Raw genomic sequence first — 25,769 nt, 5'->3', positions numbered from 1 at the left:
GTAAGCTTGTCTGATTTTATTCACAAAGATGTTGCAGTCAAAACAAAAGCCCCGACACTGGAAACCAAATTAACAAACAGCATTTGCACTCCACGGATGTCTGTAGCAGCACTCTTCGTCGCTGAACCCATAAAGGCTCGGATGGTTTTGGCCAAACTAAAAGGCAAAGTTTAAGAAAAATTAAATTATCAAATCTGTTTGATAGCTCGTGAAACAAATGCTAAATTTGTACAGTAAATGCTTGCTCGCTTGTCTGACGCATACACTCACAGCTGTCCCGCACGCCATGACGTTTCGCGTTGATGTTGGCGCGCGTGACGGATTGTGCCGAGGTATTGGGCAACTTCTTCCCTCCCGTCCTGGTCTTCACTTCTTCACCACTTGGATGACGTCATCGTGCTCCATCCTGTGGCCCGCGCCAACCCGCTGGGGGCTGTACTTGGTGCTGGTTCCCTGTGTCAGGGGCGGGGGCAGTGTAGTGGGAGAAATGAAATCAGCAGTGCAACGTTGGGTCTTGTATGGCGCTTTGAGATCCTTGATGAAAAGCACTATATAAATTAAATTGTTATATCCGCCCCAACCCATTAACCATATTTATCTAGTGGAGTATTTACGCACGGTGGAACTGTCATTTGCTAAAGCTGTTCACATATCTGACCATATATTTAAAAAAACTTATGTTACCAGGTAAGGCCCACTAAGCTATGTAGCTCTTTTTCAGAAGCGACCTGTCTATTAGAAATGATAGCTCAATGAAGTGGCTTATATGTGGGAATTTATAAGAGCCATATCAAAACGCATGTTGATTCTAAATGTGGAGGGAAAAACTGGAGGACCCCGATAAAAATTCACCCAACCACAGGGAGAACATGCAAACTCTAAATATAAGCAGGCATTGGAATCGAACCCATGACCTATATACCGGGCAAGGGAGATAACATCTCGCCACTGCGACACCCCGCCAATACATCAGCCCCCAGCGAGTCGGGTACGCGATGAACCGCAACACAGCAGCGCGTCGGCCACTTTGTAAGCTTCATGGACCGAGGCCAAACTCCCGACTCAAAACTGTCGCTTTTGTGGGTGCCAGCATCTTTCTTACCCACACGAGGGCGTACTTGAACTGGCTGGTGAGGGTCCTGTGGATGACGTGACACTGCAAGAGGAGATTGAAAGGGCACGTTGCGTTTGGGCGACCTCGACTGTGGTGCCGCTACAACCAACGAGACACGACGCGCGCGACGAAAGAGTTTGCATTGTGCGACGCGGCGCTCACCACATGCTCCACTGTGGCACTGCGCCTCAGGATGAGCCCGCCCTCGAAGTCCGGTCGTTCTGTGGGAAGCAGAAAGCGCAATCGCTCCAACAACTTAGGGATTTTTCATTCATTGGGGATGCACTTCCATGGGAAACGTGAAAACTGTGCGGGTAATACGACAGCGTGATTCTGGAAAACAAGATGTGGGCTATACATGTACAGCCCTTTGTAAAAGTATGGTCTTTATTCCTCCGATTTATCGCAATTCTGCTATAGATACGGTGTCACTCGACAATGAATCTATGCATAAATCTTATGATCAGTGTGCTCTGTATCGAAATGGCCCAGGCAGGAGGGCATTCACTAGCCTCCAAAATACCCCTACCAAGAGGGAGGCCTTTTAAAATTCAGACAGGAGGTGCACTTCACATGTACTCTACCAAGAGATCGTCACATGACAGTCAAAATAAATATTTTAAGTTTGCAGAGCTAGATTTCAGCCAAATTAGGTGCAAAAACAAATTTGGCAAGGTGGTTTATGTTTGAAACAAACAATGGTGATCGGGCTGAGACTATCAACTCCCTACACTCAAACCAGTCAAATCATGGGCATCTGAAACCCATGTTCAAACAAATGCAGGATCTCAGTGCCCTGACCTATGGGCACGGTTCCCTCCGAGGATCTGCAATCCTCGGAGGGAACTGTGAATGGGTGGAGTGCAGGGGGAGGTGAGTGCGAGTGAGTATGTGAGCTCTCACCCCCTCTCTTTTTGGTGTAGACGCGAATGAGCGCCAGGTATTCCCACAGCACCTCCAGCAGGTAGTCCAAGTTCAACTTCATCTCACAGCTGAGGGCAGGACACAAGTGTGGGTGCATAAAACCATACACGATCTTCACTACTAAACCTTGTCTTTAGACTTCCACTGTCTCATCTCATCTTCTAGGCTCCCAGGCTCCACTGTCCCTCTGTGCCTCCCTCGCCACCTGCGCCCAGTCTCGCTGTCGTTCATTTTCCCTTCTCGCTCCCCTCCACTGGAACTAACTCCCACTGCAGCAGGCAGAGCAACCATCTTTCCTATCAAAACAACCTGCAGCTTCCATGCCTCCCTTAGAACCCCCATCACTTCTCCCCTAACCCATCCTACTACTGCTACTCCCTGCCCCTCAGCTACGACCAGGCCTACCCCAACCCCTATCATGACCCCAACTCCTCCCCTCCTTAACCACTTCCGCCTGTCCTGTCACCATAACTACACCGCCATTTTTAATAACCTCACTTTTTATTCTAACCACTATTATCTTACATAACAATTTTACAATTATTGTAAAGCACCTTGGATTAAGGCGCTATATACATCGATATAAATGTATACAAGACAACTGTTTTGTTGACAGTTTATTTTTTGCCGAGCTATTAATGCAATGACTCCACGATCAATGACTGCAAACACATCTCACGGGAATGTCATCCCTCTAAGTTTCGGAACATAAGACGACTCCTCGCAACTCCCGAGGCCAAACGCATGTTGGATAGCATCAGAATCCACGAGTACGCATGATTGCTCTTCCTTGCGTTGCCATGGTTCTACCTGTACCTTCGCTCCGTTTTTCATTTGTGCGGGCTCTTTACGTCCGTCTCGTTCACCCCCTTGACCTAAACGTCACATCGGCATCTAATTTTGCATAACCCCCACAGCACATCACTCAGGAAGAGGATGGCTGCATGCCTAGAACGTGACAATCCGCGGGCTGCACCTAAGGGTGCAGCAGACCCGACGGTCCCCTGCGCTCGCACCTGATGACCACGCTGTGAGGCTCCCTCGCCAGCCTGTCCACCTCCTCCAGGGAGATCTGGTCGATCTTGTTGTACACCTGGAGGCGCGCGGGGCGGTACGTCATGGTTAGCGGGCACGTCACAAGTCGTGCGTCGCGCATCGCACGTCACATTGATCTTTTTGAGAAGCGACCTGGCCACAAGTAATCATAGCTCAACGAAGTGGCTTATCGTGTGGCGATGTATAGTAGCAGCAGGAATGTAATGAATAGTAGCAGAAAAATAATTAAAACGTACGTTGCTTCTAAATATTGAGGGAAAAGCTGGAGGATCCGACGAAAAATCCACACCACCACCTCGGGGAGAACATGCAAACTCCAGATATACAGCAGGCATCGTCAGGATCTGGATCAAACTCACAACCTCCTGCATCCCAGGTGAGGGAGATAACATCTCGCCACCACGGGGCCCCAATCAAACCGTGTGACAAATCGTTTTGTCCGAGACTGTTGTCATCTGCAGCTCTGACACTTGGAGAATTGCAGTGTTGAGCTTATTTGGTTTACTGAGAAATAGTAAACGGCATAAGAACTGAGTTTATCATTTGCTTTTGAGAGTGTACATATTGTAAATAAATTCTGTTATCTGTCGACAGCTTATGTTTAATGTTTATTTTAGATTTAATTGTCTTGCTCAAAGGAATCATGGCCAATGGGCGAGAATAATTTACGTGGACAGCCAAGGAATGGAACACGAAAGATGGCAGGCGGCAGGCAGTTCTGGGAGACCATCCAGCAATGGACTGACCAAGGCTGGTGATGATGATTTTATGTAAAGGTTCCCAAGTTATTGGATGTAATTATACATTTACATCTGTCAATGCCACTCACAGCTCCACACAGCATCTTGCCAAACCTCCCAATACCCTCCCACCCCCATGTGTCTATACCCTTCTTACGTAAAGACACGGCATGTAGACTCGGTTTCCGACGATGACATCGATTAACTCATCCGCGGTGCAGTCCTCTCGGAAGAGCACCTCGGCATTGAAGATTTCTGCAGGGCTAGGGTCAAGGGTCGAGGGACAGCTAGGACTCACGGGGGAGGGGTGCGCACGGGTGGGCAGTGGGGCGCTTGCACGAAAATAGAAACGGGCAAGGTGCAGCCCCGCAAATGCTCACTCGTGCCATCGCTGGCAAAGGGGTCTCCAAGGAGAGGAGGCTCTAGAGCGCCCGTCTAGAAGGTACAAAGTGAATCGCCGTTTCATGCACAGCATTCACGTGATGTGTTTTCGCTTTAACGCGGTTTTTCTTTTACGGAACGTTTTTCGCTTAAAGCGCACTGCGCCCGCTATAATACAAGTCTAGTCGTGTGTGATGGACTACTTTTCTGAGCAGCGTGGAGGGAAAGCCTGGAGGAGCTGGAGAATAATCCACGCGACCACGGGGAGAGAGACACGCAAACTCCAAATTTACAATAGGAGTCAGGGTCGGGATCGAACCCATGACCTTGTGAATAATGGGTGAGGTCGTTAACATCTCACTATCGAGGCGAGATTTCCAGGTGCAGAAATGTCTTCAGGGCTCACCGATTGCACCTCCGATTAGCACGGCTGGCTATGTATGGTGCGAAAGAAGTTCAACATACATTGAGCCTGGCACGCAAGGATACTGTACTCGTGCAGGATAAGCTGACACAGCTTCTCGGAGCACTGGGTGAGGGGTACAGTCGAGTTGAACGCCAGGCCGCCACCCTTCTTTTGCTGCAAGAGAAGAAGCATCGCGTGAGCTGTGGAATTGTCAGCTGAATTATTTATATATGTATGTAAAAAAAACGAATAGTGGGTAGCAGTGCAGTAAATAGCTTGAATACGCACAGCCCTCGATTACAAAAGTGTTCATCAAAAAACGCACATAAAACGACATTTCGTAAATCTGAATGGCTTTTCCCATTAATTAAATACGAAACATTCGGGATGTGCTTCGGACAGTCATTCCAACTCGATTCTCAACCCAAAAATATACACTACCTATATCACTTTTCACAAGACAAAAATAATAATAAAAAACAAATATTAAGAACGATTGTAAATCATGAACTTAAAACTAAAATAATTAACCTTTGCAGTGAATTAAAAACACCTGCTGCATGTTGGAATGACTATAAAGGTGATGTGGAGGTGTTGCTACTGTTGCACTTCAGGGACACCGTGACACTGTCGTGGACGGATGACGACGCAACCTCCAGCGTGCTTCTCGTTTGATGATCTTACGGCGAGTGGTGGGAGTGACATTTCTTTAACGTAGAAATTCTATTTCGTTAATCGAAAAGCGTCAATAATGTCAATTGCATTATAGCGAAATCCTGTCAACCGAACCACGTTCGGAAATCGAGGGATACCTGGACTGTACCGTGCTCCCAGTTCTATGCTCCCCACCTTCACCAACCTGCACTAACCAGCATGATGAAGTATGGTCAAACAGCCCTCATTGTCTGTACTGGAAGGAGAGGAGGCCCTCACACGCTGATAAATAGGAAATCACATTTTGGACATTTGACCAATAGATCTAAATGAGTCGTCACTTTTTGTCTACTCCACCACTGCCCCTCTTGTGAAGGTTTCCTGGCTTGTGTTAGAACGTGGGACTGCGGTCTGGGATGTGGAGACCTAACGGACTCATTCCTCTGTTGTGAAAACTTGTTTGATTGTGGTTCTTTTGTTTTGGTACCAATTCTTGATTTGTTTATTCATTTTCATTATCTGAGGGTTATCATTTTCTTGGTTGGTAGTTATTTTAATAGGTAAGATTTGGCCCTTATATATAATTTATGTAGAGCATTGGGGGATGCAATTAGCACAAATCATTCTATATAAAATGAAATTATTATTATTAGCAGTGTAAAGACAAAAAGGCTGCACTTGTACAAACATGCAAAGTTTCACCTCCCCCTTGAGTCAACATATCATTACGATTCAGGATATTGATTCAATCAAATGCCGAAGGGTGATACTGTATATGCAAACACACACGAACGGCCGTTGTGTACGGATGAACGCGTGAATGGTACTCATCCCATGTAAAGATACTTTTATCGAGGTCTCAATCCCTCCTGCTCGCATACAAGTGCTGCGAACAACTCACCTTAAAATAGATGTTCGGCTTCTGTACATTGAGACGAATCCCCACGGCTTCCAACTCCTTCTCCAGGAGAGTCCTGAACAGGGTGGAAGGGAATCTCCGTAGAATTTAGCACAGCCATTGCTTACGACACAGCTTATAATTATCAGCAGACCTTGCTTAGCACGACCCCGTAAAAACACCAATTCTTTCGAGCGCTCTTGGTCCTGGAGAAAAATGTAACCAAAAAAATATCCAAACATCTATAAACACTTACGAGTGAGAACACGCAGCAGCAGCGCCGGCCGAAGAAACGCAGCCGCCCCCATCATTCGCTCAGTCAATAAGAGCGACGAACACTCTCAGCCAACCAGACCTCACCCCCCACCCCCTTGATTCGATTATTATGATTTGTGGTCACGATTACATTTTTTTAATCTACTTTTTGTTTCAGAGTTATTACAGTACGTTTAGCCAGGTAACAACTCACGGGGCCAGAATAGAGTCCCAGGCTCCACCGAAAAGAAACGTCACCACAGATATTTAGACCTAGGGTATCGATAAGACCCAGATTGGGAGTGCAGCAGCTCCAACCTCGTCTGGCACCGCTGGCTTGTAGGAGTAGAGTAGAATTCACTCATCAATACAGTACATAATACTTACTGATGTCATAATACATTATTATAATTTATCAAATGTTTACCATTTGTATCATTATTGTTCACGATATTACCGATATTGCAATGAAGACCTCATATGTTCATTCAAAATAAATAAAAAATACTGTCAGCATTGCATCCCCATATATACAATGGCATCACCCCTTCTAGCGTCGATTCGATGAGCGCTCCTCACTTCCCCAGGAGTGCATCTTGAGTGCTAAGCAACGTCTGCCTGTGCTGAAGATTCACTGTGCAACCTGATGTTATTACCCACCTCTATTATTCACTAACCTATTGAAAGCATCGCCAATTAACCCATTGGAATCCTGTTATATGTGGAAGCATTATTTCTGTTATCTGTATATACGCGGATGAGAGGGGCGTCCTGAAAGTGCTCATTCTTCCGATTATCCACATCTTTCTCGGATAAGAGGAATTACCCCAAAGCTACAGAAAATCAATCTTATCTACATTTATCTGCAGATAATAGTCAGACAGATGTACTACTGGCAGATCCTACTATTTGTGCTTACCCACAAAAATATTTCAGATGTGGATAGCCACAGAAAAATCCAGATATTAGGATGTATTTGCCCGCATTTTGGAGTAAATCATCTTATCTGTAAATATGCGTTGCTCATAAGATTAATTCACGTGGATATCTGAGCTTCACGACATTGTAACGTGGCAACATGCATGTCGACGTGCTCCACAGCGGGCGACAAAGGCAGTGGTGAGCAACGAGTAACAGGTGAGGAAGTGTGTGGAGATGATAGCCAATGGTCGTACCTCTGCACATCCCCCTTGGTGGCATCCAGCATCATGATGACCACATCTGCCGTGCGGGCCACAGCAATCACCTGTCGCCCACGCCCCTTACCTACACACCGAAGCGTGATACGGTAAGGATTTATAGTGACTAAATTGCGTACGTGCGCTGTACAGGAAGTGGAAAAGTCTTGAGTCTGTACTCGAGTCAAAAATTTTGAACGCATGGCTGTATGCCGAAAATAACGGATGCAGAAAGGCACAGTGGAAAAGACAGGAGCCACACAAATTCACTAACTCATCCACTCAGTCGCCCACTCAGTCGCCTATTTACTCGCACACTCAGTCGCCCACTCATTCGCCCACTCACTCACCCTGGGCCGCCCCTTCAATGATTCCCGGCAGATCCAGGAGCTGAATGTTGGCACCGTTGTACTGCAGACAACATCCATTTGTACACGTTGGGCAACGACGAACCGCATGGCTTGGGCAATATAAATAACAAAGAGTCCCGTAAAGGCTGGTACACATCGCTTGACCATTGCCATATTGTAGGGATATTTATATTGAATGTTAAATGCATGAGAACAAAACCAACCTCTATGACGCCCGGAATGCAGGTGAGCGTAGTGAACTCGTAGGATGCGCACTCGCTTGCCGTAGCAGTCACCAGACTCAGGAAGGTGGACTGCGCATTAGGAGGGAGGATCGAAGCAGAGTGGAGGAAAAGCATTGGGGGGAGGGGCAGACAGCGTTCACAAGGGAATACAAAATCACCGGGTAGAGCAGTGGCGTGGTGGTTCGCGAATGGCACTATGCACCCCGCTACCTGAGTTCAAACATTAGTGGGGACTGATATATGAACTGGTTCTGGTACTCTCTCCTTTACAAAACTTACACTAACCAGCATGATGAAGTATATTCAAACAAGCCCCATGAAAAACATGGCATGGGGAGGCATTCATTCAGCAGCAGATTGACAGAACTATCACATTACACGAACTAATAACAGGCCAATTAACTTTGGGAGATGAGAGATTACTTCACGATGATTAAACGTGTTCAACATTTACGCAGGGAAAATAAAGCGTCCCAAGTAAACAAAATTCGATCATAAACAATTACATTAAAGCTTCAGGGTAGCTCCGAAAAGGCTGGCACAACATGAACAGCAATGAATCGTTACATTCACAATCCCTTCCACCACCAACCATGTTGGCGTGTAACTTTGCGGTCAAGGGTAAGCTCCGGAGGCGAGCAGCACCTACAGCTGCATGAAGGAGCTCACCTTTCCCACGGAGGGAAATCCGATAAGGGCGACGCGAGCATCCCCGGACTTCATGACATCGAAGCCCTCGCCCTTGGCGGCCGACTTTGAAGGTTCCAAGAGCTGGGCACGGTACTTGGCCAGCTTGGCCTTCAGCAACCCCAGATGGTACTCCGTGGCTGAGGTCACACAGCCACAAACACCCCCCCACCCCCCCATATAGCCTTTAGAGACTTTTGGTGCAGATGCTGTTAATGAGCACCAATGAAGGCTAGCACGGCAGAAAAAGGGCGGCCAGCAACCACCTTGGTCTACCTAGTGGCGATGTTTTTACACACTGCACCAGGTACTCATTTGAGGCTGAATCGGTCTAAGGGAAGCTCAGGACCGGTTCAGATGTTTGTCGTAAGCAGGAATCGAACTCTGGTGGCCGTGTTCATAGCACAGCATGCGAGCCACTGTGCCATTGCTCCCTATACACACAGCCAAATACACACATAGATGCAAACGCTCATACACAAGATCCTTACACTTGTACAGACAAGCACATACGCACAGACATGTATCCACCTATAGAGATGTAAACACACATAAGAGCCAGAAACACATACGCGCAGCCACACACACACACAAATTTGCACATTTGCAAACACCTACAGCCACACGCATGCATACATACATAGCCACACAAGCAACATTTTCTACACAGTAGCTGAGCAGAGGCCTAATAGGCCAAAATGTCAAGCAGCAAGCAACCATCAACACAATCAAAGTTTTAATCGATAAGACTTAATTAATTTCATGAATCGGGCAAGATTATATATTGGGGAAAAAGGCGATCGGAGGGAATTCCAAAGTGGAGCAGTGTTAGTAACTGAGATGAGAAGTGTAAGCTGCAGTGTGGTGGTTGAACACAGTGTGGGTGAGACAACAGTGTCTAGTAGACCAAGTCCTCAACATGGGTGGAGGAATCAGTCAAGTTTATGGGAACAGTAGCCAAGGTAGCAGTGACTGAAGAGTGATAAGGAGATTGACTGCCAATGAGCGAGTGACTGGAGTGAATTAGTGAGTGCTGGATCATCAATCACCCTGACTGCTTTAAGTTTAATTCTATGTATACAGTATATTGACATCTTCAACTGTACAGATGCACACATGTACAGACATGCACACACATAAGAGCCTCAAGCGCATACACCTGCCGGATACGGGCCTCCCCCCCCCGTGGGTTATTTTTTTATCATCATACTTCATCATGTGCTGGTCGGTGCAGGTTGGTTAAATAATCCCAAGCAGCCCACATCCAGCAGTGGATTGACACAAAAGGTAGTCAGAAATCTTGGGGTCATCTATGAAGCCACACTTTCCTTCCATGCTCTTAATTAAATATATTACAAAGACTTAATTTTTCCATCTTAGGAATGTCTCCCATATCCGATCTCTCTGCTGCACATGCAGAGAGGCCAGTCCATGCCTTCATTTCATCTCGCATCGACTATTGCAACGTAATTGCTTCCTGCTGTGGCTAAGAAGGTGATTCACAATCTATAGGGTGTTCAGAAGGCGACCGCTCAGGTGTCAACCAGAAAAACCTTGAGAAGAGGTTTTCCCCTTTTTCTGGCAACAAAATAGCTGTGTTAAGATGTTAACACACCAAACTGAAACCTTTTACAAGGAATCATGTCTGCATTAACCACAATACTTGTGGTCAGAATGCAAACAAAAAACACTCTGATAATATATGCATTGTCTTTGAAACTGGTTGGTCCACACCAGAGACAGCTTTCTTTGGAGCCTAGTCTCAAACGGTGTTAGACCAGAGGACGCCAAAAGGCGAACACAGCACAAAGACAATGCCACTATCAGGGTAATGAGGGCTCGGGGTGAGCAGCTACATCATGGCCAGAAAAAAAGGGGAAAACCTATTCTCATATTTTGTTACTGGCAAAGGAGGTCCCATGATGTAGCAGAAAACCCCTTCTTCACATCGCATTACACCCTGTGTTAGCCTCTCTGCACTGATTTCCAGATTCACAGATGGTTCCGTTTAAAATCATCTCGCCAACTTACAAGGTTCTGCATCACTTTGCCCCAGCCTACAACAGAGACACGCTCCACCCATGTCTCCTCAAGGTCTCTAAGTTCTGGGGGTGCAGATCTCCTCTGCGTTCCCAGGTCACAGAGGACTGCCACTCTCGAACGCTCTTCCACAAGATCTCAGGATCTCCGAGTCTGTGGACATTTTAAAAAACACGTCTTGAAATATATTCATACACGTCCCTTTATTCAACTATCAGTTAATCATTATTTTCGAAATATTTATATGCTGAATGTTTGCTGCTGCGTCTTATACAAAATGACAGACGCACCACTACCTGTGGTCTCCACACCGTCACCACGGTTTCATTTTCTCAGGGGATATTTTCTGCCCCCCCACCAACCACTCCAAAACCACGGAATCCTTCGGGAAAATAGCGCAGCCCCGGCTGAAATTAAGCCCTAACCATCACCTTTATTCTTCTGCGTACGGGAAATCTCCCTCTCGATCTCCGCAATCTTTTCCAGTATCCCCATGGCTTCTCACGACCCCGGCGGGGTGAGACAAGGGAAGGAGAAGACGACGAGACGAGCGGAGATGATGAAGACAGCCAAGGCTTCAGTCTCTCCAGCACCGTCTCGGGCCGACTCCGTGCGGCCGGAGTATGAGGCGCCTCTCCCTGCAGCACCGCCAGGAAAGGGTCGGTGCTTCTCCAAGGGCCTAGTGGGGAAAGTCGGGAAAAACAACACAAAATGAACGCGAGCAACACAGGGCTTGTGCGTCGCGTCTCGTGTCGCGTCGCGTGTGCCCGTGTCCCGTGCTGTCGGTAGAGCTGTGTGCAGGGAAGAGTCGCGAGAAGAGTCGCAGTCGCTCACCGGCACTCGCACGCGTGAGGTGACGGCGCGCAGGCGCTGAAGCTGAGGAGATCCAAGGGACCGCGGCGATTTGCGAGCCTGGCAGCGGAACTTCCCAGAGTCCCCTGGATGCTGAGGGTGGAGGGGTGCCCCGTGTACTCGCAAAGCCCCATTGGACGTCAATGTAAATGTTGCGCCGTTAAACCGCCGCCACCCCCCCCACAGCCAAATAGTAAGGAGTGTCACGTCAACAACACGTGCCAATTAGTTACACGAATTACTTCAGGTACACAGGCGTGTTGGAGAGCAAATTCACAACGTTTACAATTCGGGTACTGTGACCGTTTCTCTGGGGATTGCAACAACAACCACCACCACCGCCTTCAGGCGATTAGCTAGAATAGTCTTCCCACTGAGCCATGTCGCTCTTTTTCAGAATCAACCTGGCCCCAAATTATAGTTCAAAGAAGTGTCTTTTTGTGGAAATGTATAGCAGCCAAATACTCTGAAAGCATATTTCTAAATGTGCAGGTGAAAACCGGAGGCCCCGAAGAAAAGTCCACGCGACCACGGGGAGAGAGACACGCAAAGTCCAAATGTACAGCAGCAGGCATTGTCAGGGTCTAGGATCGATCCCACGACCTTCTGTGTACCAGGAGAGTACTGTGAATAGAACGTAAGCATACAATTTGGTTTTTAGACACTCACCATAATCCATGAATAATAGCGTGAACCAATTCCATAACGCGCTGTCAGAGAGATCCGAATGGATTCCTCGTCACACGAGGCCAATGTGGAATCGAATTGTGGGAAAAGACAAACACGCCGAAGAAGTAATAACCTGGCACTGTGCACCGTACTTATTGTTAGGAAATAGCAATAATGTACCGTCAAAATTTGATGCGATCACTAATACATGTTCTACATCCCCTGATAGCGTTAATATACCATTCAGTCGCGTATACAATGAGTCCATGCAATAGTTTATTTAGAGTATCAAATCGTGAGTACATATATAAGCACAAGTGCAGAAGTACTATGGTGAATTATATATCCGGAGCCCATCTTGGGCTTCTTTAGCTTGTATATAGGCGTTAAATAACGTGGCAATTACACAGTTGAATAAAAATGCAATCCGCCTGTTGTTTCACTTCAATGTTAAACTTCTTCGCAAAATCAGTGCACACGTTAAATAAAATTATGAAAAGACTGTATATCAAATCCAAAGATTAACGTACATTACTTCAAAGGCAACATTTTACATGTTATGTTGAGAGCCAATACACAGGGTTATACTTCAAAGCCTGTCTATGAGGCTTGTTTATATGTTTGCAAACCAAAACATCACCGGTGCATGCGTCGGCTCTCGTCAGATCTCAGAAGCTAAGCAGGTTTGAATAACGCAGTAGGAGATGCGTTCCCGAAAAGTTCCATATTAAGTGAAAAATGCGTTAAGCGAAAACAATTTCCCCATAAATAATGTAATGACGATAATGTTTGGCGAGATACGACAGTTACAACTATAAACATATTTCCTTACTAGGTAAGGCTCATTGAGCTGTATAGCGCTTTTTCAGAAGCGACCTGGCCACAAATGATCGATCAACGAAGTGGCTTATCGTGTGGAAATTCATCGCAGCCAAATACTCTAAACGAATGTCTCTAAGTGTGGACGTAAAAACCGCCGGCCCCGAAGAAAATTTTACACGACCACGGGAAGAGAGACACGCAAACAAGACGCAGCCCAAAAACATAAACACACGGAGCTGTCACGTAAATTATTAACTTTAATATTTGGCAAAGTAAATCTCTATATTTAATATTAGATTAGATAAACTATCATCTCGCCACACTGGACAACCTGGTTTAACCTCTGGCGCCTAAACCTCAGATTGGAACAACCCAGGTTCCCAGAGGTTGTCGGCTGAGTGCGCTGACCCCTGAACCACACAGCTCTTGCATGTTTAAAGTAAACACGAATAGCCTCGTGATAGCCGCATGGCTCAGCTCAGACCGTTGAGCCAGCACCGCTGAGATCCTGAGTTTAAATCTGGATTCCAGTCACCAGCGATTAAACCAGGATCTCGTGTATGGTGGTGAGTTGATGTCCTCATCAGCAATTCTGCACAAACGATTGTTTTATTGAATTAGGCAAATTTTCCAGAAGTCTGACTGCCATGCAACGAATATATCTCCGAGTGTGAAAGTGTAGCACCTCCGCTTAGCACGGTTAGCTATGTACGGTGCTAAAAAAGTTAAACACACATACACGAACAGGCAGTGACGTGCGGTGAGGTCAATGGCTGGGGTGGCATTGGCTCGTGTCAGAGCTAGATTCACACACTGAGGGGGGCGTGGTCTCAAGGAGGGGGGCGTGGCCTCACTGACACGTCCCCCTCAGTGAGGCAGATGTGAAAGCTGCCTCCCCTGGTGCTTTTTCATTGCAGTTTCATGACGAGACCAGCGAGCCTAAATCTCTTTATACACATACGTGAAATAAGTTACCTTATTTCACGTATGTGAAATTAATTAACTTAAATGAAGGGGTCTACAAACATTACATTGGTGACATACTGAGATTGTAACAGGCACGCGCTTATTGCCCGCGCTCCTTCCAGTTACTGAGGGGTTGCGCAATCAGAGGGGAGGCTGAGCTCGTTGCTGCCTCACCTCTCGTCTCTTCCTGTATTTGCAGCGGAGCTCCGCAAATTTAGCGATTTTGACTATAAAAATTATTGGAAACATACAGAAATCACATTTATAACACAGATCAGTGGAAAAATCTTATTTTTTTTTACTTTTCGTAACAGCTATTTTCATTGGAGTATAACAGTTGAGGCTCTGCCTCCCCTGCCTCCCCTGACCACACGTCCCTGCTAACAGGGTTCTCAGACAAAAGTCTGGGATATAACCTCCGGCGGGCCGTCTTCCACACACACCGGTGACGCAATGCCCTTTCAGAGTTTCCTATGGACGTCTCATGTCATTGTACGTCACCTATAACACATTTTGGATTGTGAGCAAACAAATCCACCCCACCCAAGGCCGTAGCCATGGAGTCAACATTGGGGGGGGACCAAATCTTCCTGCCATTTCCTGCCTAAAATATTAAAAAAATTAACTAACACATAGGATTGACTTTTATTTATTTTTAACAATAATGTCTAATAGTGTATTGTATTACATTGCTCTGTTTTTTTTTTCTTTTTTACCTTTTCTTGTTTCATCGTATGTAATGGCAGAGATTAGGGATTTATAAATTACAACCATAACCACAATCATATAAACATAAATCTATTTTATAGCAATATATTGGGTGGGGACGTTTTGAGCATATTTGAATATTGGGGGGGAGATGTGTTGCCCCCAATATTTATTATAATTACGGCCTTGACCCCACCCCCTCCCAAATCTCTCGAGTAAAAGGAAGTTAAATCTGGCCACAGCGTCTGCCACCAATGAACATCTTCACATGGAGGAGGACGCTTGCGAGGACGTGTGGCCCACACTCGTGTGCTCAGCCCTGCTCCTGGACTTCGAGGCGATGCTCGAGGAATTGGACGCTTGGTCTCGCTTGCAGCAAAACACCTGGAGCGCCTTGCGCTGGAAGGCCCTGCTCGCCGTGAAGTACAATGCCGGGTTGACGCAGCTGTTGAGGAATCCGAAGTAGGTGCTTATCTGGCTGCACAGGTTCCACAGATACTCCCACCAACATTTGTCGGCCAGCACGTCGGTCTTGAGGAGCCATCCGCAGCAGCTGTTGAAGTGGAAGGGGAACCAGCAGATAAAGAAGCCCACAACCACGGTGGAGATGGCCGCGATGGCGCGGCTCCTCTCCTGGTCGCGTGCCCCCGAGGCCACCAGCTCCCTGCCCGACCGCGTCGACACCCGGGAGCGCAGGAGGGACCTCCGAATTCGGAAGCCGCACACGCCGATCGTGGTGAAGGGAAGCACGAAGCCCAGGACGTCCAAGAGGATTCGGTTGACGACGTTCCATTTAGGGCTCGGGTAGTCGAGGAAGCACACGGCGGGGAGGTCCTGCTCGGGGAAGGGCCGCACGTTGCGGAAGATCACCACGGGAAGGCCGAGCAGCAGGGAGCAGAGCCACAAGGCGACGCACCTGGGGGGGGGGGGGGGGGGGGCGAGACGCGCTCACCGCGGGGAGCCGTCAAGGACGATGGGCAGCAGAGGTGGCTCAGGAGTGTCATCTTTACTTTATACTGCGCCCTGAGTAGGGCGCTGAACAAATAATTAACTATTTGTACAGTAGAATAGTGTCATGAAATAAGTTGATGAGAAGGATGGTCGTGCGTGATGAATATGATGATGATGATGCGTAGAACAAACGATGATGAACACGACAGTCAGTGGTTGATGACGAGCGAGTGAGTGTTATGGATGGGTTAGGGAAGTTGCGAAGAAGGATAGAGTTAGGGATGGGTCGGAGAGTTGGGGTAAGCGAGGAAAATGTGAGTGATCCATAAGAGGTTTTTGGGGTTAGATCACGTAAATATATAAACGTGTTGTTAAACACGCCACCACCCGACACAGCCAACTAGTAAGGGTTGTCACGTAATGGAAGAAGGAAAGAGACAGCGAGGCTGGTTGAAGTTTTGGGGCAGTTCCAGCGTCAGGGGGCCAAAAGCGAGAACGAAGGGAATGGTGATAGAGCACAAGGAGGAGGGGGATGCAGACAGAGACACCTGGGATTGTGAACAGAGAAGGCGAGAAGGAGCGTACAATGCAAGTGAGAGCAACGGGATGGCTGGAACTGCTGGGATTAGGATGAGAATGATCACGCACAGGGCACTTAATTGGCACAGCATGGTGTGTGGTGCATCTCGTGAGTTTATTAAATCCGTGTTGTTTGGTGCATCTTTTGTGAGTTGATGGAATCCGTGGTGTTTGGTGCATCCCATGTGAGTGTCTGGAATCCGGGGTGTGTGGTGAATTTCCTGGAATCCGTCCGACGTGACTAACACAACGCACCTGAGGCGTACACGCGACACGCGGCGCTTCGCGTAGGACTGCATGGTCTTGCAGATGACCTGGTGCTGGTCCAGACTGACGGCCGCCAAGAAGAAGACGCTGGCGTACTTGTTCACGTACAGCACCGCGTTGGTGGCGCGGCACATGAAGTCGCCGAAGGGCCAGCTGAGGCCCCGCTTCACAGAGACGGCCCAGAAAGGCAAGTTCACGACGAGCAGTAGCTCGGCCACCGTGAGGTTCGTCACGTAGACGTCGGCCACCGTCTGGACGCCGCAGTGCAGCGCGTAGACCAGCAGGACGGCCAGGTTGAGCACGAGACCCAGGGCAAAGGCGGTCAGGATGAGTACGGGGGTGGCAGAGGTAAAAATGTCCCAGGTGCCGGCGAAATAATTATCAGCGTTCAAGCAAGGCTTGAGGACTTCGGAGGCGTTGTCCCTCTCGCTGTGGTTGGCCCACGCGGTGCGGTTGGGATCGAGTGACGTGACCCAGGAGATGTTGGAGGTGGTGGACATGGTTTGTGTTGTTGTCTTCTTTTCTGGACGGATTTAAATCAAGTTCCCGCGGCCAATGTGTACGTTGCTCAATGAAAAGGCCAACTTGATAGGACCTGGACACTGGATCGTCAGAACAGAATTGATTCGAGAACAACAATTTCATGCACATAAATGGAGCACATTTGAACGATCTCAGATTTTCAAGTGCTTTTGGCATACCAATGTGCCTGCAGGAGCATTGTTTAATCTAATGCATATAGAGAGCGCCTTCACTCAATTCACTTGACATAGCGTACAAAATGATGACAGATTGGAATGATGTAGTTTGCAGGGGCGTGCTGTAAGGGTTGAGGAACGAATGACAGTGATAGAGAGGTACTCGGGGATCACGGAAGGGCTACGGGTGAGGGACGGGAAGCAGTGGAGGGCGAGGGGAGGGAAGTGGAAGAGAATGGGGTGATGGAGAAGAGGTGAGGCCTTAACAGAGGAACAGAAGGAGGTTAAGGAAGGGGACTGCGTAATGTACTGGGGCAGTGTTGAATCCATGGGTATTGCTGATTCTATGGGCAGTGTTGAGTCTATGGGTAGTGTTGAGTCTATGGGCAGTGATAATAGGTTTTTCCCCTTTTTTCTGGTAAAAAAAATTTATTGTCTTATTTTGTTTTGTTGTTTTATTATCATTCTACGTGACTTTACCGAAAGAACCAAGAAGATGAATCCTTGCAGTCACGAAAGCTTTAAATCGAAACAAAATAGGTGTTAAGATGTTAAAACACCAAACTGAAACCTTTTTACAAGGAATCATGTCTGCATTAACCACAATGCTTGTGGTCAGAATTCAAACAAAAAAACACACTTCGATAATATATGCATTGTCCTTGAAACTGATTGGTCCACACCAGAGACAGCTTTCTTTTGAACTTCGTCTCAAACGGTGTTAGACCAGAGGACGCGAAAAGGCGATGTTGAGTTTATGGGCAGTGCTTGGTCTATGGGCAGTGCTGAGTCTATTGTGCAGTGTTGAGTCTATGGGCAGTGCTGAGTCTATGGTGCAGTGTTGAGTCTATGGGCAGTGCTGAGTCTATGGGCAGTACTCAGTCTATGGGCAGTGCTGAGTCTATGGGCAGTATTGAGTCTATGGGTAGCAGTGCTGAGTCTACTGTGCAGTGTTGAGTCTATGGGTAGCAGTGCTGAGTACTGTGCAGTGCTGAGTCTTTGGTGCAATGTTGAGTCTATGGGTAGCAGTGCTGAGTTTATGGGCAGTGCTGAGTCTATGGGCAGTGTTGAGTCTATGGGTAGCAGTGCTGAGTACTGTGCAGTGCTGAGTCTATGGGCAGTGCTGAGTCTTTGGTGAAGTGTTGAGTCTATGGGTAGCAGTGATGAGACTATGGGCAGTGCTGAGTCTATGGTGAAGTGCTGAGTCTATGGTGCAGTGCTGAGTCTATGGGCAGTGTTGAGTCTATGGATAGCAGTGCTGAGTCTACTGTGCAGTGTTGAGTTTATGGGTAGCAGTGCTGAGTACTGTGCAGTGCTGAGTCTATGGGCAATGCTGAGTCTATGGTGCAGTGTTGAGTCTATGGGTAACAGTGCTGAGTCTATGGTGCAGTGCTGAGTCTATGGGCAGTGCTGAGTCTATGGGCAGTGCTGAGTCTACGGGTAGCAGTGCTGCTCAATGTGCAGGGGAAGTTGATTCCAGTGGAGGGCTGCAAGGAGGGAGAAGGACCGAACACGGGGACTGGGCACAGGGAGGAGGAGGGACAGAGAGAAGATTGGGAACGAAGAGGACGAGAGGAGGATACACGGAGGGAGATGAGAGAGGCGAGATAGGTGAGGAGTGGCAAATGAAGAGATGTAAAGACTGGCGTCTGGGTAATAGAAAACGGGAAGTCAGCGGAATTGAAGGATAATTAAACTCGTGCATAAGCATTACATCAGTGTATATTACCTGTATAGACTATATTGAAAAAACTTTTTTTAGGAAAAACAAAGCTTCAAAGTACATATCAGAAGGGACGTCAGGCAAGGTAACATGCTTGTTCCATACCCATTCACAGTATATTGGAAGATGTTTTCTGACAATTGAATTGGAGAAAAAGGTACACACATGGTCTATGCAGGTGAGTATTTGTAAAGGGGTGTGTGGTCTGTCTTTATCTTTGTTGTCAACACGGGTGCGTGTGTGACCCGAGTTCGATTCCGGCTCACGGCCAATATTAGTGACGATTATTTAAACCGGCCCTGAGGCTCCCCTAGGTCGACTCAGCCTCAAATACGTACCTGGTGCGATGTGTAAATATCGCTACTAGGGAGACAAAGGCGGCCGAGCTTGGTGGTTGTCACCCACCCCCTCGTGTGCCGTGCCAGGCATCATAGGTGCTCGCTAACAGCACTTACCCCATCAGTATGTTAAGGCTATACGGGGGATCTTTGTCTTTATGCAGGTGTGTGGGGAGCGGGTAGCGCCAACCTGGCGACCAGGGTTCAATTCCCGCCCACGGGTAACACCAGTGACGATTATCTGAATCTGTCCTGGACCTCCCCGAGTTCGAATCAGCCTCAAATTAGTACCTGGTGCGATGTGTAAACATCGCCACTAAGGAGACAAAGGCAGCCGGGCGTGGTGCTTGCCACCCACACCCTCGTGTGCCGTGCCGACCTTCATCGGTGCTCGCTAAGAGCACTTGCCCCAACAGTCTGGTAAGGCTATACGGGAGACATTTGTCTTTGATCCATACAGGTGTGTCTGTGATCTGTGCAGGTGTGTGTGATCTGTACAGGTGTGTGTGATCTGTACTGGTGTGTGATCTGTACTGGTGTGTGTGTGGGTGATCTGTACTGGTGTGTGTGTGTGATCTGTACAGGTGTGTGTGTGATCTGTACTGGTGTGATCTGTACAGGTGTGTGTGATCTGTACAGGTGTGTCTGTGATCTGTACAGGTGTGTGATCTGTACAGGTGTGTGTGATCTGTATGGTATGTGTGTGATCTGTGCAGGTGTGTCTGTGATCTGTACAGGTGTGTGTGATCTGTACTGGTGTGTGTGTGTGATATGTACAGGTGTGTGTGTGATCTGTACAGGTGTGTGTGTGATCTGTACTGGTGTGTGTGACCTGTACAAATGTGTATGACCTGTACAGGTGTCTGTGATCTGGACAGGTGTGTGCGATTTGTACAGGTGCATGTGACCAGTGCAGGAGTGTGTGACCTGTACAGGTGTGTGTAATCCGTACATGTATGTGTTACATACAGGTATAAATGCACCTCACTTACCTCCAGCCTCCAAGTTGTTTCTCCCACACAGAGTGCTGCACAGCGACTCACCGCACTTCGCCCGTGCGTTACCCACCCTGCCCGCGCCTCTCGCAAGCGAACTTATACTCGCACACACGCACGTGAACACACGGATGCACACGCGCACCACCCTCAGAGAGTCCGGCCGGGAGGCATGTGAGGGTGTGGGCGGAACACAACAGAGGAGGAGGCGATTGTCTGGGTTCAGGCGGTTCCAGAGAGACAAGCGTAACGACTGCGACAGAAGAGCAGTGCAAGGTGATGTATAAGGGACGGGGGTGAGTGGTTACAAAAAAATCTCAAATGTCTCAGCTACGTCACACATGACCGTATACAAACCCTACCAGACATAACAAATATTACAACTGCTTCTGCACTGAATTTTGGGCAAAAATCAGCTCTGAACTTAAAATATCGGGTTGACTGTCATGGGGTACTTGAGGTCAATTGAATGGCTCTCAGGAGTAGTTCTGTGATATCCGCTTCCGTGGGCCGTTCTCTAATCCAGTGCTGGAATGGGTTGAACTGCTCTGCGAGAGATGGTCATATCTTCGTCTCGTGAAGTGACGCCTACAGCACATTTGGAACACGGGCGGGGAGCTCGTGGCAGTATCTCACCTGCACCTCCACGGAAGGGACATCAATCACGTGGCATTCATGCGGTCCCGTTAGAGGCAGAGATCACGTTACACAAACAACCCACAACCCAAATCGGTAAACGCTGGCTTAGGCTATAGCGGTGGCGGCCTCGGTGTTCTTGTAGATTGCGAAACAGGTGATGTTGCTGGCACCTTTGTAGAAGCACTCAGCTCGCAACTGGAAGGTTTTGAGTTAATGCCAAAGCAGAGGTTAATGGCCCTTCTTTCTGTATGTATCCCTCTGTGTGTGGGGGGGTGGGGTTTAAGACAAACATGCAAACACACGAAGAGGCCGTGTATCGATCCACTGCTGGATGACGGACGGGTACTTCGTCATACTTGAACACGCAGCTCAAGGTGGGTTGTGCGTGGGATCGTAGCACTCGCATCACATGAACCTCTGTGGTCTTCATCCCGCCACGATATTGGTTGTCTGCTCCCCAAGGCACGGAGCCGTATTCGGAAAACTAGGCAGCAGCTCAAGCACATTGTATGGGTCGTTAGTTGATACCTGCATATTAGAATACGACAGTAAGCTTATCTAGCCCAAAAACTGCAGCTACTACGCCTTTGAACAAATCACCCGAAATGCGTCGAAACATAACATTTCGGAAGCCAAGCAGATTTTGAGCCTGGGTAATGCTTGGGATGGGTGACCCACAGTGCACAGCCGTTATCAAAAGGGGACCGTTTAGCAAAATACAGTAAGTCCTCGTTTAACGCGGGAGATGTGTTCCTGCCAAGTGCCGCTATAAGCGAAAACCGCTTGAAGCGAACAAAACAATTCCCATAAATAATGTAACGATAAGGCTTGGCGAGATACGATGTACGCAAACAAAACACAGAACGTGAGAACACCGAAGTTCTGCACGGTACAATATTTTATCTGCACTGCCCTCCGTATCCCACAACGCATCCCCGCATGTTGGTCACCCATTCAAACAATATCCAGGCTTCAACCTGCTTAGCTTGACGACGAACGTGCATTGGTGAACACTTTTAAGACGTGCAAAACACTCGCCTACAGCAATCATGCACAGGAAGTGTGAAACACAGCACATTAAAACAACTTGGGTAAACCGCGTGCCCACATCCCGTCACATTCTAGACACGCGTGTACAGCGCTGCTGTGCCCGACAATATGTTCTCACTTAAGCGCACGCAATCTGCATGCCTTTGGTATAAAAACGTGTTAAATTTATACTATATCTATTTATATATGTACAACTTACATAGCGCGGCGACATCACACTCGACACTATGTAGTGAGTGTTCTCCTTTATTAATGTTTTAAGCCTTAAAAAAATTGTACAATATACAAATATGGCTTCTAAAAGGTGTTCGTCAGTGTAACGTAACGTGTACAACTCTCAAGAGGTGACGAGATGTTCACTCCCTCGCCTGGTATGCGGGTCGTGGGTTCAATCTCGACGCCTGCTGCTGTATTTGGAGTTTGCCGTCCTTCCCGTGGTCGCATGGATTTTTTTCCGGGTCCTTCATTCCCCCCCCCCCATTTAGAATCAACATCATGCCTTTAGCGTGTTTGCTTGCTATACATTCCCACAGAAGCCACGATGTTGAGCTATCATTTGTGGCCAGGTCGCTTCTGCAGAATAACTACAGAGCGCAGTGGGCCTTACTTGGTTAAATACAAACAAGTTTATGGTCAGGTTAGTTGTAATTTCTGCAGCGAGTTGTCATCTTACAGAATGAGTCTTCTGCCACTCTTGTAGAATATGCCGCAGCAACTTTGAACTTTTGGTTTTCAGCCCGCGGGCATGAGGAAGCAGGGCAGTGCCGCTTGCACGGAGGGATGGCCCTCTGCGTGGTGTTTGTGTCGTGCATGCCTCGACTACCGCGCCTCGCCAGAATCCTTTCAATGGAAATGCATCTCCGCTTCATGCTGTATCTTCTGCTGGCATCTGTGACTCGGCAACGGAAATTCTACATTGTAAGGACAAGGATCGATTCCTCTTAATCAAACAATCATTGTACAGGGTGGTCCATATGTTTTGTGCCCCCCCCCCTCATATAATTCTAACGTAATATTTTTTAAAGGTTTATTTAAAACAGAAATGAATATGCAAAGGGAGAAACATGTTAGGGGTCAATTAATGATGGGTTGCACGACTTCTGGACCACCCTATAGATGCTTATTAATCCAACCCTGGAGATAGATCAAGACAATACAACACTTGTATCGGGGTTCGTGATGATATATGATGGTGATCCCTATAATCTCCAGTTTATAAGATGCTCCGGAAAGACAACACTCCAAACTTGTACTCGATGTCAATAAAGTTATCAAAATCTGGTCACACACCTAACCTTTTAATATACAAGGTGATAAAGTGCCTCGTATTGCGAATACTGCCCAACCCTTGTGTAGGATGATGCTATTGTGTGAATTGTGAAGAAGCTGATGCTATTGTGTGAATTGTGAAGAAGCTGATGGAACACTTTTATGAAGATCATGACGCAACACTTGTATGATGATCATGATGATGACGGTGAGATTGTCAAGTTGATAGTTAAGATTAGTGATGATGATTAACCCCCTGCTGGGATATGAACTGGCTAACCTACCACAATGAGAGCAATGCTACAAAGACCAGGCTGACAGATGTAAAGTTCAGCCTTGTAGATCACGTACCCTGCTTCCACTGAACACAGCCAGTGGCTGTTCTAATTTGTACTGCGGCTGTAATAACCATGATATAGTATGCGTCGTCAGTTTCACAGCGGGTGTTAAAGATCCTCCAATGCCATTCACAAAAGTAAGCCACTGTGTGTCAGCGTCAGGGTATAAATATACCTAATTAAACACAGCAATCATTGATCCCTACTGGCATAATCATGCCCCAGGTTACTCTTGCAAAATAGACAATCCCTGTCTCTGGTTACACAAAATAAAGTTAACATACATAACTCATTATGGACAGGAATGTCTATACAAGATGTTACCCTCTTCATAGATATATGTAGATTTGTATGAATTCGCTGGAATCAGTAGATCTATGTGCACACGTACACACTTCATGAGTGGCAGGACATGTCGAGTGGTTTGCTGTTATTCTGGCTCTATACCATCAATGACATGGGAGATGTCTATGCCATAATTTATAGGGCAGTTTTGGTTTCCGCAAAATCCACCACAACAAACCAATCTTGACAATCAATGGAGACATATGTGGAAGCACTTCTTAAAAATCAAAATGTGGTTCGTGCGGGATAGAGACGGATACAACTGCATGCATAATTAAAACATGCCAAGCAATGTGGTAAACTGCAACAAAAAAAATAGAGGCTTGCGTACAGAGTTCCAACGTACTCTGTACGGTGAACAACGCAGTCATCAGCCTCCAATTATAGTCGTGGTGGAGGGGGCAATCATCAGGGCTGGGGGAGGTGGCCCATCGTCTGAATGGATGTGAAACATCAAACATCGGACTGCATGGAATCTACCTTGGTTGAAAGATGCAGCGATTGACGAATAAAAGTGGAAAGACACTGCAATACATAAATGGTTAAGGAAACAGTCAAGCTCCAATCGCCCAGAAGACTAAAATCGATTTTTGAAACACAGCAACCCCACTGATGCGCAGGCCGCAGAAAATGTCTGAAGAAAACTCTCAAAGCAATTTAATTGCCTCGATTCTGGACAGAATTCCAATGCGTCAGCCCATTGAGCGAACACTAGCCATCTCCCCGTGGTAAGGTGATTGCAGACATGAACCAAGGGGCCTGCCATTCATGATTCACGCCACACGCTTTTCTGTGGAGCCTAAAGATCCAAAAGAGCAATCTGCCCGGCCTTAGATGGCTCATGCAATGCCCATAAAGAGGGGAGAGGGGGGGTGATAGTTTGCCCCCAGTCCTCACATCGGAGAGGGCCTCAGGAGGGTCGTTAGCATAACCTTTTGGCGATCCTGGGTGCATCGCCTATGGCAATGCCTCTATCGTCACTGGAGCACCAACTTTGCCTGCCCTGGGTCAACGTCCCTTCAGCCTGCTTTTGAACATCACTAAATCTTGTCTTTGGGCCCCTTGCTCCACCGAATTATAGATGAGGACCTTTAGCCATTTTGATCCTTGTTACTGTGGAGAAAAGTGTAAAAGTGGCCTTAATGACACAGCATGCACAAAGTGGGCAGTGATCGCCATACATCGTGTTACAATAAAATTGTGGAAAAAAGTGGCGTGAAGCTCAATACAGGCAGTGAAAATGCAGAAGCTTCACCTGCCCATTAACAAAAAATAATAAACATCAGCGACATTTTCCATTCAAGCAGGAAAGTAACATTAGCAAAGGAAATTAACATATTCTCACTGCGTTACCATTCCGCCTCCCAGGTAGTCAAACCGAAAACGTCACGCTCCGTATATCAAGAATATAAATGGTGGGCAAATTTAAATAATTTATATAGCAAAGATGTCAGTACCCCCACTGCAGAATTCACCATTTACAATGGACTGCAACCTCAACTACCCAAGGCATACATTTATATAAATATAAAAAGTGTTACATACATAGCATTATTAGTGTGCTCATCAGAAGTGCTTTCCACATTCATGTTACATTTCAACACCCCAAATATTGAACACATAAAACGCATC

The 25,769-nt window shown here is 47.2% G+C and overlaps 2 protein-coding genes across 2 annotated transcripts; both read right to left on the bottom strand.

Moving 5' to 3' along the window:
* Window position 1: 1 nt before the first annotated feature.
* Window positions 2-11,884, bottom strand: DRG2 (developmentally regulated GTP binding protein 2). The gene is made up of 14 exons (XM_032960955.2): window positions 11,763-11,884; window positions 11,360-11,607; window positions 8,871-9,028; window positions 8,181-8,270; window positions 7,957-8,017; window positions 7,604-7,694; window positions 6,177-6,249; window positions 4,705-4,795; window positions 3,992-4,089; window positions 3,055-3,131; window positions 2,018-2,106; window positions 1,277-1,335; window positions 1,103-1,156; window positions 2-453 (listed from the first exon to the last, which is right to left on the bottom strand). The coding sequence occupies exons 2-14, from the start codon at window positions 11,421-11,423 to the stop codon at window positions 367-369; spliced, it is 1,092 nt and encodes a 363-aa protein (XP_032816846.1). The 5' UTR covers window positions 11,424-11,607; window positions 11,763-11,884; the 3' UTR covers window positions 2-366.
* Window positions 11,885-12,712: 828 nt separating this feature from the next.
* LOC116946096 (B1 bradykinin receptor-like) lies at window positions 12,713-22,287 on the bottom strand. The gene is made up of 3 exons (XM_032960954.2): window positions 20,494-22,287; window positions 16,731-17,344; window positions 12,713-15,861 (listed from the first exon to the last, which is right to left on the bottom strand). The coding sequence occupies exons 2-3, from the start codon at window positions 17,240-17,242 to the stop codon at window positions 15,210-15,212; spliced, it is 1,164 nt and encodes a 387-aa protein (XP_032816845.2). The 5' UTR covers window positions 17,243-17,344; window positions 20,494-22,287; the 3' UTR covers window positions 12,713-15,209.
* Window positions 22,288-25,769: the final 3,482 nt, after the last annotated feature.

The sequence above is a fragment of the Petromyzon marinus genome, chromosome 26, assembly GCF_048934315.1.
Source record: "Petromyzon marinus isolate PM22_M1 ecotype Great Lakes invasive population chromosome 26, UKy_Petmar_22M1.pri1.0, whole genome shotgun sequence".
Taxonomy (NCBI): Eukaryota; Metazoa; Chordata; class Hyperoartia; order Petromyzontiformes; family Petromyzontidae; genus Petromyzon; species Petromyzon marinus.
The sequence above is the reverse complement of the archived record's forward strand: the minus strand, read 5'-3'. Positions and strand labels throughout refer to the sequence as shown.

What these genes read in the sequence shown, in the direction of transcription:
- DRG2 (XM_032960955.2), bottom strand. Translation starts at nt 11,423, where the DNA reads ATGGGGATACTGGAAAAGATTGCGGAGATCGAGAGGGAGATTTCCCGT. An exon ending in GTGCCACAGTGGAGCATGTG is followed by an intron (nt 1,157 to 1,276) that starts GTGAGCGCCGCG and finishes CTCCTCTTGCAG; the next exon opens with TGTCACGTCATCCACAGGAC. An exon ending in TCAAGTACGCCCTCGTGTGG is followed by an intron (nt 454 to 1,102) that starts GTAAGAAAGATG and finishes CCCCTGACACAG; the next exon opens with GGAACCAGCACCAAGTACAG.
- LOC116946096 (XM_032960954.2), bottom strand. Translation starts at nt 17,242, where the DNA reads ATGTCCACCACCTCCAACATCTCCTGGGTCACGTCACTCGATCCCAAC. An exon ending in GTGTCGCGTGTACGCCTCAG is followed by an intron (nt 15,862 to 16,730) that starts GTGCGTTGTGTT and finishes CCCCCCCCCCAG; the next exon opens with GTGCGTCGCCTTGTGGCTCT.